At 73.6% G+C, this 11,587-nt stretch overlaps 1 protein-coding gene across 1 annotated transcript; it reads right to left on the bottom strand.

Moving 5' to 3' along the window:
* Positions 1-1,101: 1,101 nt before the first annotated feature.
* On the bottom strand, positions 1,102-10,332 carry LOC138428887 (mucin-7-like; the record flags this gene model as incomplete). The annotated part of the gene is made up of 7 exons (XM_070289475.1): positions 1,102-1,170; positions 3,079-3,123; positions 5,173-5,217; positions 5,344-5,474; positions 5,599-5,728; positions 8,923-8,970; positions 10,264-10,332. Coding segments are annotated over 7 exons (537 nt in total), but the record flags the coding sequence as incomplete, so codon positions are not given.
* Positions 10,333-11,587: the final 1,255 nt, after the last annotated feature.

Below are 11,587 nucleotides of genomic sequence, written 5' to 3' on the forward strand. Positions count from 1 at the left end.
GAGGGCCACGGCGGAGGTGGCGGTGGTGGATGGAGCCGCGGGCCCGGTGGATGTGGCCTCGGTGGTGGCGGGCGTGGAGCTGGGGGCTGGCGTCCTGACCGAGGAGGGAGGGAGAGTCGTGGATGTGTGCGGCGTGGCGGAGGCCGGGAGGCGTGAGGTGAAGGCGGAAGTGAGGGTGCTCCCGCTGGAGTAGATGGTGGAAGCGGTGAGGACCGGAGCGCTGGGCGGTGCTGTGGGCGTGGGTGTGGTCACCCGGAGGGTGCTAGCCGCCCCGGTGGTGTGTGCCGCGGCGGCAGAGGGCAGAGTGGCCGTGAGGGAGGTGGCCGGGGCTGCGGTGTCCCTGGGAGTGGCGACCTGCGTGCTGGACCCGGTGGGCGTGCTGGCGGGAGGCGAGGGGCCGGCAGTGGTGTGGGTGGCGGGGAGTGTGGTCATGTCGGTGGGCAGAGGGCTGGTGTTCGGGGTGGAGGCGGAGGCGGGCTCTGTGCTGGGGGCAGGTGGAGGGGAGCGAGGCACCCCCGTGGACGAGGTCGGGCTATTGGTGTCCACGGGAGTGGAGGTGGTGGACGCGGGAGCATAGAGTGTGCTGCTGGGCGTGGCGGAGGATGTGAGGGACGGCGGAGAGGGCACCTCCGTGGCGACAGGCTGGCTAGAGGCGTCACTGGGAGGAGTCGCCGTGGTGGTGGGGTGCGGGGGCGGCCCACTGGTGCTGGGGGCAGGTGGGCTGGCCGCCTCGGCCGGAGTGGTGCTGGCCCCGGTACTGCCGGAGGCCGGGGAGGAGGCGCCTAGCGATGTGGCGGGAATGGTGCCGGAGCCGAAGGGAGTCGCCGTGCTGCGGGGAGTGGTGAAGATGGAGGTGGCGGCCGGCGTGCTGGCCGAGGTTGCCTGGACAGGGAAGGTGCTGTGTGTGCGGTGGGTGGTGGGGCCGGAGGAGATGATGCCGGTGCTGGGGGTGGCGGCGGCCGCGGGCGTGGGCGTGGGCGTGGCCGTGGCCGTGGCGGTGGGGGTGGGGGTGGGTGTGTCTGAGGGGCTGGCCAGAGCGCGTGTGGAGCCGAGGGCCACGGCGGAGGTGGCGGTGGTGGATGGAGCCGCGGGCCCGGTGGATGTGGCCTCGGTGGTGGCGGGCGTGGAGCTGGGGGCTGGCGTCCTGACCGAGGAGGGAGGGAGAGTCGTGGATGTGTGCGGCGTGGCGGAGGCCGGGAGGCGTGAGGTGAAGGCGGAAGTGAGGGTGCTCCCGCTGGAGTAGATGGTGGAAGCGGTGAGGACCGGAGCGCTGGGCGGTGCTGTGGGCGTGGGTGTGGTCACCCGGAGGGTGCTAGCCGCCCCGGTGGTGTGTGCCGCGGCGGCAGAGGGCAGAGTGGCCGTGAGGGAGGTGGCCGGGGCTGCGGTGTCCCTGGGAGTGGCGACCTGCGTGCTGGACCCGGTGGGCGTGCTGGCGGGAGGCGAGGGGCCGGCAGTGGTGTGGGTGGCGGGGAGTGTGGTCATGTCGGTGGGCAGAGGGCTGGTGTTCGGGGTGGAGGCGGAGGCGGGCTCTGTGCTGGGGGCAGGTGGAGGGGAGCGAGGCACGCCCGTGGACGAGGTCGGGCTATTGGTGGCCACGGGAGTGGAGGTGGTGGACGCGGGAGCATAGAGTGTGCTGCTGGGCGTGGCGGAGGATGTGAGGGACGGCGGAGAGGGCACCTCCGTGGCGACAGGCTGGCTAGAGGCGTCACTGGGAGGAGTCGCCGTGGTGGTGGGGTGCGGGGGCGGCCCACTGGTGCTGGGGGCAGGTGGGCTGGCCGCCTCGGCCGGAGTGGTGCTGGCCCCGGTACTGCCGGAGGCCGGGGAGGAGGCGCCTAGCGATGTGGCGGGAATGGTGCCGGAGCCGAAGGGAGTCGCCGTGCTGCGGGGAGTGGTGAAGATGGAGGTGGCGGCCGGCGTGCTGGCCGAGGTTGCCTGGACAGGGAAGGTGCTGTGTGTGCGGTGGGTGGTGGGGCCGGAGGAGATGATGCCGGTGCTGGGGGTGGCGGCGGCCGCGGGCGTGGGCGTGGGCGTGGCCGTGGCCGTGGCGGTGGGGGTGGGGGTGGGTGTGTCTGAGGGGCTGGCCAGAGCGCGTGTGGAGCCGAGGGCCACGGCGGAGGTGGCGGTGGTGGATGGAGCCGCGGGCCCGGTGGATGTGGCCTCGGTGGTGGCGGGCGTGGAGCTGGGGGCTGGCGTCCTGACCGAGGAGGGAGGGAGAGTCGTGGATGTGTGCGGCGTGGCGGAGGCCGGGAGGCGTGAGGTGAAGGCGGAAGTGAGGGTGCTCCCGCTGGAGTAGATGGTGGAAGCGGTGAGGACCGGAGCGCTGGGCGGTGCTGTGGGCGTGGGTGTGGTCACCCGGAGGGTGCTAGCCGCCCCGGTGGTGTGTGCCGCGGCGGCAGAGGGCAGAGTGGCCGTGAGGGAGGTGGCCGGGGCTGCGGTGTCCCTGGGAGTGGCGACCTGCGTGCTGGACCCGGTGGGCGTGCTGGCGGGAGGCGAGGGGCCGGCAGTGGTGTGGGTGGCGGGGAGTGTGGTCATGTCGGTGGGCAGAGGGCTGGTGTTCGGGGTGGAGGCGGAGGCGGGCTCTGTGCTGGGGGCAGGTGGAGGGGAGCGAGGCACCCCCGTGGACGAGGTCGGGCTATTGGTGGCCACGGGAGTGGAGGTGGTGGACGCGGGAGCATAGAGTGTGCTGCTGGGCGTGGCGGAGGATGTGAGGGACGGCGGAGAGGGCACCTCCGTGGCGACAGGCTGGCTAGAGGCGTCACTGGGAGGAGTCGCCGTGGTGGTGGGGTGCGGGGGCGGCCCACTGGTGCTGGGGGCAGGTGGGCTGGCCGCCTCGGCCGGAGTGGTGCTGGCCCCGGTACTGCCGGAGGCCGGGGAGGAGGCGCCTAGCGATGTGGCGGGAATGGTGCCGGAGCCGAAGGGAGTCGCCGTGCTGCGGGGAGTGGTGAAGATGGAGGTGGCGGCCGGCGTGCTGGCCGAGGTTGCCTGGACAGGGAAGGTGCTGTGTGTGCGGTGGGTGGTGGGGCCGGAGGAGATGATGCCGGTGCTGGGGGTGGCGGCGGCCGCGGGCGTGGGCGTGGGCGTGGCCGTGGCCGTGGCGGTGGGGGTGGGGGTGGGTGTGTCTGAGGGGCTGGCCAGAGCGCGTGTGGAGCCGAGGGCCACGGCGGAGGTGGCGGTGGTGGATGGAGCCGCGGGCCCGGTGGATGTGGCCTCGGTGGTGGCGGGCGTGGAGCTGGGGGCTGGCGTCCTGACCGAGGAGGGAGGGAGAGTCGTGGATGTGTGCGGCGTGGCGGAGGCCGGGAGGGGTGAGGTGAAGGCGGAAGTGAGGGTGCTCCCGCTGGAGTAGATGGTGGAAGCGGTGAGGACCGGAGCGCTGGGCGGTGCTGTGGGCGTGGGTGTGGTCACCCGGAGGGTGCTAGCCGCCCCGGTGGTGTGTGCCGCGGCGGCAGAGGGCAGAGTGGCCGTGAGGGAGGTGGCCGGGGCTGCGGTGTCCCTGGGAGTGGCGACCTGCGTGCTGGACCCGGTGGGCGTGCTGGCGGGAGGCGAGGGGCCGGCAGTGGTGTGGGTGGCGGGGAGTGTGGTCATGTCGGTGGGCAGAGGGCTGGTGTTCGGGGTGGAGGCGGAGGCGGGCTCTGTGCTGGGGGCAGGTGGAGGGGAGCGAGGCACCCCCGTGGACGAGGTCGGGCTATTGGTGGCCACGGGAGTGGAGGTGGTGGACGCGGGAGCATAGAGTGTGCTGCTGGGCGTGGCGGAGGATGTGAGGGACGGCGGAGAGGGCACCTCCGTGGCGACAGGCTGGCTAGAGGCGTCACTGGGAGGAGTCGCCGTGGTGGTGGGGTGCGGGGGCGGCCCACTGGTGCTGGGGGCAGGTGGGCTGGCCGCCTCGGCCGGAGTGGTGCTGGCCCCGGTACTGCCGGAGGCCGGGGAGGAGGCGCCTAGCGATGTGGCGGGAATGGTGCCGGAGCCGAAGGGAGTCGCCGTGCTGCGGGGAGTGGTGAAGATGGAGGTGGCGGCCGGCGTGCTGGCCGAGGTTGCCTGGACAGGGAAGGTGCTGTGTGTGCGGTGGGTGGTGGGGCCGGAGGAGATGATGCCGGTGCTGGGGGTGGCGGCGGCCGCGGGCGTGGGCGTGGGCGTGGCCGTGGCCGTGGCGGTTGGGGTGGGTGTGTCTGAGGGGCTGGCCAGAGCGCGTGTGGAGCCGAGGGCCACGGCGGAGGTGGCGGTGGTGGATGGAGCCGCGGGCCCGGTGGATGTGGCCTCGGTGGTGGCGGGCGTGGAGCTGGGGGCTGGCGTCCTGACCGAGGAGGGAGGGAGAGTCGTGGATGTGTGCGGCGTGGCGGAGGCCGGGAGGGGTGAGGTGAAGGCGGAAGTGAGGGTGCTCCCGCTGGAGTAGATGGTGGAAGCGGTGAGGACCGGAGCGCTGGGCGGTGCTGTGGGCGTGGGTGTGGTCACCCGGAGGGTGCTAGCCGCCCCGGTGGTGTGTGCCGCGGCGGCAGAGGGCAGAGTGGCCGTGAGGGAGGTGGCCGGGGCTGCGGTGTCCCTGGGAGTGGCGACCTGCGTGCTGGACCCGGTGGGCGTGCTGGCGGGAGGCGAGGGGCCGGCAGTGGTGTGGGTGGCGGGGAGTGTGGTCATGTCGGTGGGCAGAGGGCTGGTGTTCGGGGTGGAGGCGGAGGCGGGCTCTGTGCTGGGGGCAGGTGGAGGGGAGCGAGGCACCCCCGTGGACGAGGTCGGGCTATTGGTGGCCACGGGAGTGGAGGTGGTGGACGCGGGAGCATAGAGTGTGCTGCTGGGCGTGGCGGAGGATGTGAGGGACGGCGGAGAGGGCACCTCCGTGGCGACAGGCTGGCTAGAGGCGTCACTGGGAGGAGTCGCCGTGGTGGTGGGGTGCGGGGGCGGCCCACTGGTGCTGGGGGCAGGTGGGCTGGCCGCCTCGGCCGGAGTGGTGCTGGCCCCGGTACTGCCGGAGGCCGGGGAGGAGGCGCCTAGCGATGTGGCGGGAATGGTGCCGGAGCCGAAGGGAGTCGCCGTGCTGCGGGGAGTGGTGAAGATGGAGGTGGCGGCCGGCGTGCTGGCCGAGGTTGCCTGGACAGGGAAGGTGCTGTGTGTGCGGTGGGTGGTGGGGCCGGAGGAGATGATGCCGGTGCTGGGGGTGGCGGCGGCCGCGGGCATGGGCGTGGGCGTGGCCGTGGCCGTGGCGGTGGGGGTGGGGGTGGGTGTGTCGGAGGGGCTGGCCAGAGCGCGTGTGGAGCCGAGGGCCACGGCGGAGGTGGCGGTGGTGGATGGAGCCGCGGGCCCGGTGGATGTGGCCTCGGTGGTGGCGGGCGTGGAGCTGGGGGCTGGCGTCCTGACCGAGGAGGGAGGGAGAGTCGTGGATGTGTGCGGCGTGGCGGAGGCCGGGAGGCGTGAGGTGAAGGCGGAAGTGAGGGTGCTCCCGCTGGAGTAGATGGTGGAAGCGGTGAGGACCGGAGCGCTGGGCGGTGCTGTGGGCGTGGGTGTGGTCACCCGGAGGGTGCTAGCCGCCCCAGTGGTGTGTGCCGCGGCGGCAGAGGGCAGAGTGGCCGTGAGGGAGGTGGCCGGGGCTGCGGTGTCCCTGGGAGTGGCGACCTGCGTGCTGGACCCGGTGGGCGTGCTGGCGGGAGGCGAGGGGCCGGCAGTGGTGTGCGTGGCGGGGAGTATGGTCATGTCGGTGGGCAGAGGGCTGGTGTTCGGGGTGGAGGCGGAGGCGGGCTCTGTGCTGGGGGCAGGTGGAGGGGAGCGAGGCACCCCCGTGGACGAGGTCGGGCTATTGGTGGCCACGGGAGTGGAGGTGGTGGACGCGGGAGCATAGAGTGTGCTGCTGGGCGTGGCGGAGGATGTGAGGGACGGCGGAGAGGGCACCTCCGTGGCGACAGGCTGGCTAGAGGCGTCACTGGGAGGAGTCGCCGTGGTGGTGGGGTGCGGGGGCGGCCCACTGGTGCTGGGGGCAGGTGGGCTGGCCGCCTCGGCCGGAGTGGTGCTGGCCCCGGTACTGCCGGAGGCCGGGGAGGAGGCGCCTAGCGATGTGGCGGGAATGGTGCCGGAGCCGAAGGGAGTCGCCGTGCTGCGGGGAGTGGTGAAGATGGAGGTGGCGGCCGGCGTGCTGGCCGAGGTTGCCTGGACAGGGAAGGTGCCGTGTGTGCGGTGGGTGGTGGGGCCGGAGGAGATGATGCCGGTGCTGGGGGTGGCGGCGGCCGCGGGCGTGGGCGTGGGCGTGGCCGTGGCGGTGGGGGTGGGGGTGGGTGTGTCTGAGGGGCTGGCCAGAGCGCGTGTGGAGCCGAGGGCCACGGCGGAGGTGGCGGTGGTGGATGGAGCCGCGGGCCCGGTGGATGTGGCCTCGGTGGTGGCGGGCGTGGAGCTGGGGGCTGGCGTCCTGACCGAGGAGGGAGGGAGAGTCGTGGATGTGTGCGGCGTGGCGGAGGCCGGGAGGCGTGAGGTGAAGGCGGAAGTGAGGGTGCTCCCGCTAGAGTAGATGGTGGAAGCGGTGAGGACCGGAGCGCTGGGCGGTGCTGTGGGCGTGGGTGTGGTCACCCGGAGGGTGCTAGCCGCCCCGGTGGTGTGTGCCGCGGCGGCAGAGGGCAGAGTGGCCGTGAGGGAGGTGGCCGGGGCTGCGGTGTCCCTGGGAGTGGCGACCTGCGTGCTGGACCCGGTGGGCGTGCTGGCGGGAGGCGAGGGGCCGGCAGTGGTGTGGGTGGCGGGGAGTGTGGTCATGTCGGTGGGCAGAGGGCTGGTGTTCGGGGTGGAGGCGGAGGCGGGCTCTGTGCTGGGGGCAGGTGGAGGGGAGCGAGGCACCCCCGTGGACGAGGTCGGGCTATTGGTGGCCACGGGAGTGGAGGTGGTGGACGCGGGAGCATAGAGTGTGCTGCTGGGCGTGGCGGAGGATGTGAGGGACGGCGGAGAGGGCACCTCCGTGGCGACAGGCTGGCTAGAGGCGTCACTGGGAGGAGTCGCCGTGGTGGTGGGGTGCGGGGGCGGCCCACTGGTGCTGGGGGCAGGTGGGCTGGCCGCCTCGGCCGGAGTGGTGCTGGCCCCGGTACTGCCGGAGGCCGGGGAGGAGGCGCCTAGCGATGTGGCGGGAATGGTGCCGGAGCCGAAGGGAGTCGCCGTGCTGCGGGGAGTGGTGAAGATGGAGGTGGCGGCCGGCGTGCTGGCCGAGGTTGCCTGGACAGGGAAGGTGCTGTGTGTGCGGTGGGTGGTGGGGCCGGAGGAGATGATGCCGGTGCTGGGGGTGGCGGCGGCCGCGGGCGTGGGCGTGGGCGTGGCCGTGGCCGTGGCGGTGGGGGTGGGGGTGGGTGTGTCTGAGGGGCTGGCCAGAGCGCGTGTGGAGCCGAGGGCCACGGCGGAGGTGGCGGTGGTGGATGGAGCCGCGGGCCCGGTGGATGTGGCCTCGGTGGTGGCGGGCGTGGAGCTGGGGGCTGGCGTCCTGACCGAGGAGGGAGGGAGAGTCGTGGATGTGTGCGGCGTGGCGGAGGCCGGGAGGCGTGAGGTGAAGGCGGAAGTGAGGGTGCTCCCGCTGGAGTAGATGGTGGAAGCGGTGAGGACCGGAGCGCTGGGCGGTGCTGTGGGCGTGGGTGTGGTCACCCGGAGGGTGCTAGCCGCCCCGGTGGTGTGTGCCGCGGCGGCAGAGGGCAGAGTGGCCGTGAGGGAGGTGGCCGGGGCTGCGGTGTCCCTGGGAGTGGCGACCTGCGTGCTGGACCCGGTGGGCGTGCTGGCGGGAGGCGAGGGGCCGGCAGTGGTGTGGGTGGCGGGGAGTGTGGTCATGTCGGTGGGCAGAGGGCTGGTGTTCGGGGTGGAGGCGGAGGCGGGCTCTGTGCTGGGGGCAGGTGGAGGGGAGCGAGGCACCCCCGTGGACGAGGTCGGGCTATTGGTGGCCACGGGAGTGGAGGTGGTGGACGCGGGAGCATAGAGTGTGCTGCTGGGCGTGGCGGAGGATGTGAGGGACGGCGGAGAGGGCACCTCCGTGGCGACAGGCTGGCTAGAGGCGTCACTGGGAGGAGTCGCCGTGGTGGTGGGGTGCGGGGGCGGCCCACTGGTGCTGGGGGCAGGTGGGCTGGCCGCCTCGGCCGGAGTGGTGCTGGCCCCGGTACTGCCGGAGGCCGGGGAGGAGGCGCCTAGCGATGTGGCGGGAATGGTGCCGGAGCCGAAGGGAGTCGCCGTGCTGCGGGGAGTGGTGAAGATGGAGGTGGCGGCCGGCGTGCTGGCCGAGGTTGCCTGGACAGGGAAGGTGCTGTGTGTGCGGTGGGTGGTGGGGCCGGAGGAGATGATGCCGGTGCTGGGGGTGGCGGCGGCCGCGGGCGTGGGCGTGGGCGTGGCCGTGGCCGTGGCGGTGGGGGTGGGGGTGGGTGTGTCTGAGGGGCTGGCCAGAGCGCGTGTGGAGCCGAGGGCCACGGCGGAGGTGGCGGTGGTGGATGGAGCCGCGGGCCCGGTGGATGTGGCCTCGGTGGTGGCGGGCGTGGAGCTGGGGGCTGGCGTCCTGACCGAGGAGGGAGGGAGAGTCGTGGATGTGTGCGGCGTGGCGGAGGCCGGGAGGGGTGAGGTGAAGGCGGAAGTGAGGGTGCTCCCGCTGGAGTAGATGGTGGAAGCGGTGAGGACCGGAGCGCTGGGCGGTGCTGTGGGCATGGGTGTGGTCACCCGGAGGGTGCTAGCCGCCCCGGTGGTGTGTGCCGCGGCGGCAGAGGGCAGAGTGGCCGTGAGGGAGGTGGCCGGGGCTGCGGTGTCCCTGGGAGTGGCGACCTGCGTGCTGGACCCGGTGGGCGTGCTGGCGGGAGGCGAGGGGCCGGCAGTGGTGTGGGTGGCGGGGAGTGTGGTCATGTCGGTGGGCAGAGGGCTGGTGTTCGGGGTGGAGGCGGAGGCGGGCTCTGTGCTGGGGGCAGGTGGAGGGGAGCGAGGCACCCCCGTGGACGAGGTCGGGCTATTGGTGGCCACGGGAGTGGAGGTGGTGGACGCGGGAGCATAGAGTGTGCTGCTGGGCGTGGCGGAGGATGTGAGGGACGGCGGAGAGGGCACCTCCGTGGCGACAGGCTGGCTAGAGGCGTCACTGGGAGGAGTCGCCGTGGTGGTGGGGTGCGGGGGCGGCCCACTGGTGCTGGGGGCAGGTGGGCTGGCCGCCTCGGCCGGAGTGGTGCTGGCCCCGGTACTGCCGGAGGCCGGGGAGGAGGCGCCTAGCGATGTGGCGGGAATGGTGCCGGAGCCGAAGGGAGTCGCCGTGCTGCGGGGAGTGGTGAAGATGGAGGTGGCGGCCGGCGTGCTGGCCGAGGTTGCCTGGACAGGGAAGGTGCCGTGTGTGCGGTGGGTGGTGGGGCCGGAGGAGATGATGCCGGTGCTTGGGGTGGCGGCGGCCGCGGGCGTGGGCGTGGGCGTGGGCGTGGCCGTGGCGGTGGGGGTGGGGGTGGGTGTGTCTGAGGGGCTGGCCAGAGCGCGTGTGGAGCCGAGGGCCACGGCGGAGGTGGCGGTGGTGGATGGAGCCGCGGGCCCGGTGGATGTGGCCTCGGTGGTGGCGGGCGTGGAGCTGGGGGCTGGCGTCCTGACCGAGGAGGGAGGGAGAGTCGTGGATGTGTGCGGCGTGGCGGAGGCCGGGAGGGGTGAGGTGAAGGCGGAAGTGAGGGTGCTCCCGCTGGAGTAGATGGTGGAAGCGGTGAGGACCGGAGCGCTGGGCGGTGCTGTGGGCATGGGTGTGGTCACCCGGAGGGTGCTAGCCGCCCCGGTGGTGTGTGCCGCGGCGGCAGAGGGCAGAGTGGCCGTGAGGGAGGTGGCCGGGGCTGCGGTGTCCCTGGGAGTGGCGACCTGCGTGCTGGACCCGGTGGGCGTGCTGGCGGGAGGCGAGGGGCCGGCAGTGGTGTGGGTGGCGGGGAGTGTGGTCATGTCGGTGGGCAGAGGGCTGGTGTTCGGGGTGGAGGCGGAGGCGGGCTCTGTGCTGGGGGCAGGTGGAGGGGAGCGAGGCACCCCCGTGGACGAGGTCGGGCTATTGGTGGCCACGGGAGTGGAGGTGGTGGACGCGGGAGCATAGAGTGTGCTGCTGGGCGTGGCGGAGGATGTGAGGGACGGCGGAGAGGGCACCTCCGTGGCGACAGGCTGGCTAGAGGCGTCACTGGGAGGAGTCGCCGTGGTGGTGGGGTGCGGGGGCGGCCCACTGGTGCTGGGGGCAGGTGGGCTGGCCGCCTCGGCCGGAGTGGTGCTGGCCCCGGTACTGCCGGAGGCCGGGGAGGAGGCGCCTAGCGATGTGGCGGGAATGGTGCCGGAGCCGAAGGGAGTCGCCGTGCTGCGGGGAGTGGTGAAGATGGAGGTGGCGGCCGGCGTGCTGGCCGAGGTTGCCTGGACAGGGAAGGTGCTGTGTGTGCGGTGGGTGGTGGGGCCGGAGGAGATGATGCCGGTGCTGGGGGTGGCGGCGGCCGCGGGCGTGGGCGTGGGCGTGGCCGTGGCCGTGGCGGTGGGGGTGGGGGTGGGTGTGTCTGAGGGGCTGGCCAGAGCGCGTGTGGAGCCGAGGGCCACGGCGGAGGTGGCGGTGGTGGATGGAGCCGCGGGCCCGGTGGATGTGGCCTCGGTGGTGGCGGGCGTGGAGCTGGGGGCTGGCGTCCTGACCGAGGAGGGAGGGAGAGTCGTGGATGTGTGCGGCGTGGCGGAGGCCGGGAGGGGTGAGGTGAAGGCGGAAGTGAGGGTGCTCCCGCTGGAGTAGATGGTGGAAGCGGTGAGGACCGGAGCGCTGGGCGGTGCTGTGGGCGTGGGTGTGGTCACCCGGAGGGTGCTAGCCGCCCCGGTGGTGTGTGCCGCGGCGGCAGAGGGCAGAGTGGCCGTGAGGGAGGTGGCCGGGGCTGCGGTGTCCCTGGGAGTGGCGACCTGCGTGCTGGACCCGGTGGGCGTGCTGGCGGGAGGCGAGGGGCCGGCAGTGGTGTGGGTGGCGGGGAGTGTGGTCATGTCGGTGGGCAGAGGGCTGGTGTTCGGGGTGGAGGCGGAGGCGGGCTCTGTGCTGGGGGCAGGTGGAGGGGAGCGAGGCACCCCCGTGGACGAGGTCGGGCTATTGGTGGCCACGGGAGTGGAGGTGGTGGACGCGGGAGCATAGAGTGTGCTGCTGGGCGTGGCGGAGGATGTGAGGGACGGCGGAGAGGGCACCTCCGTGGCGACAGGCTGGCTAGAGGCGTCACTGGGAGGAGTCGCCGTGGTGGTGGGGTGCGGGGGCGGCCCACTGGTGCTGGGGGCAGGTGGGCTGGCCGCCTCGGCCGGAGTGGTGCTGGCCCCGGTACTGCCGGAGGCCGGGGAGGAGGCGCCTAGCGATGTGGCGGGAATGGTGCCGGAGCCGAAGGGAGTCGCCGTGCTGCGGGGAGTGGTGAAGATGGAGGTGGCGGCCGGCGTGCTGGCCGAGGTTGCCTGGACAGGGAAGGTGCCGTGTGTGCGGTGGGTGGTGGGGCCGGAGGAGATGATGCCGGTGCTGGGGGTGGCGGCGGCCGCGGGCGTGGGCGTGGGCGTGGCCGTGGCCGTGGCGGTGGGGGTGGGGGTGGGTGTGTCTGAGGGGCTGGCCAGAGCGCGTGTGGAGCCGAGGGCCACGGCGGAGGTGGCGGTGGTGGATGGAGCCGCGGGCCCGGTG

Source organism: Ovis canadensis, chromosome 24 (genome assembly GCF_042477335.2).
Source record: "Ovis canadensis isolate MfBH-ARS-UI-01 breed Bighorn chromosome 24, ARS-UI_OviCan_v2, whole genome shotgun sequence".
Classification (NCBI taxonomy): Eukaryota; Metazoa; Chordata; class Mammalia; order Artiodactyla; family Bovidae; genus Ovis; species Ovis canadensis.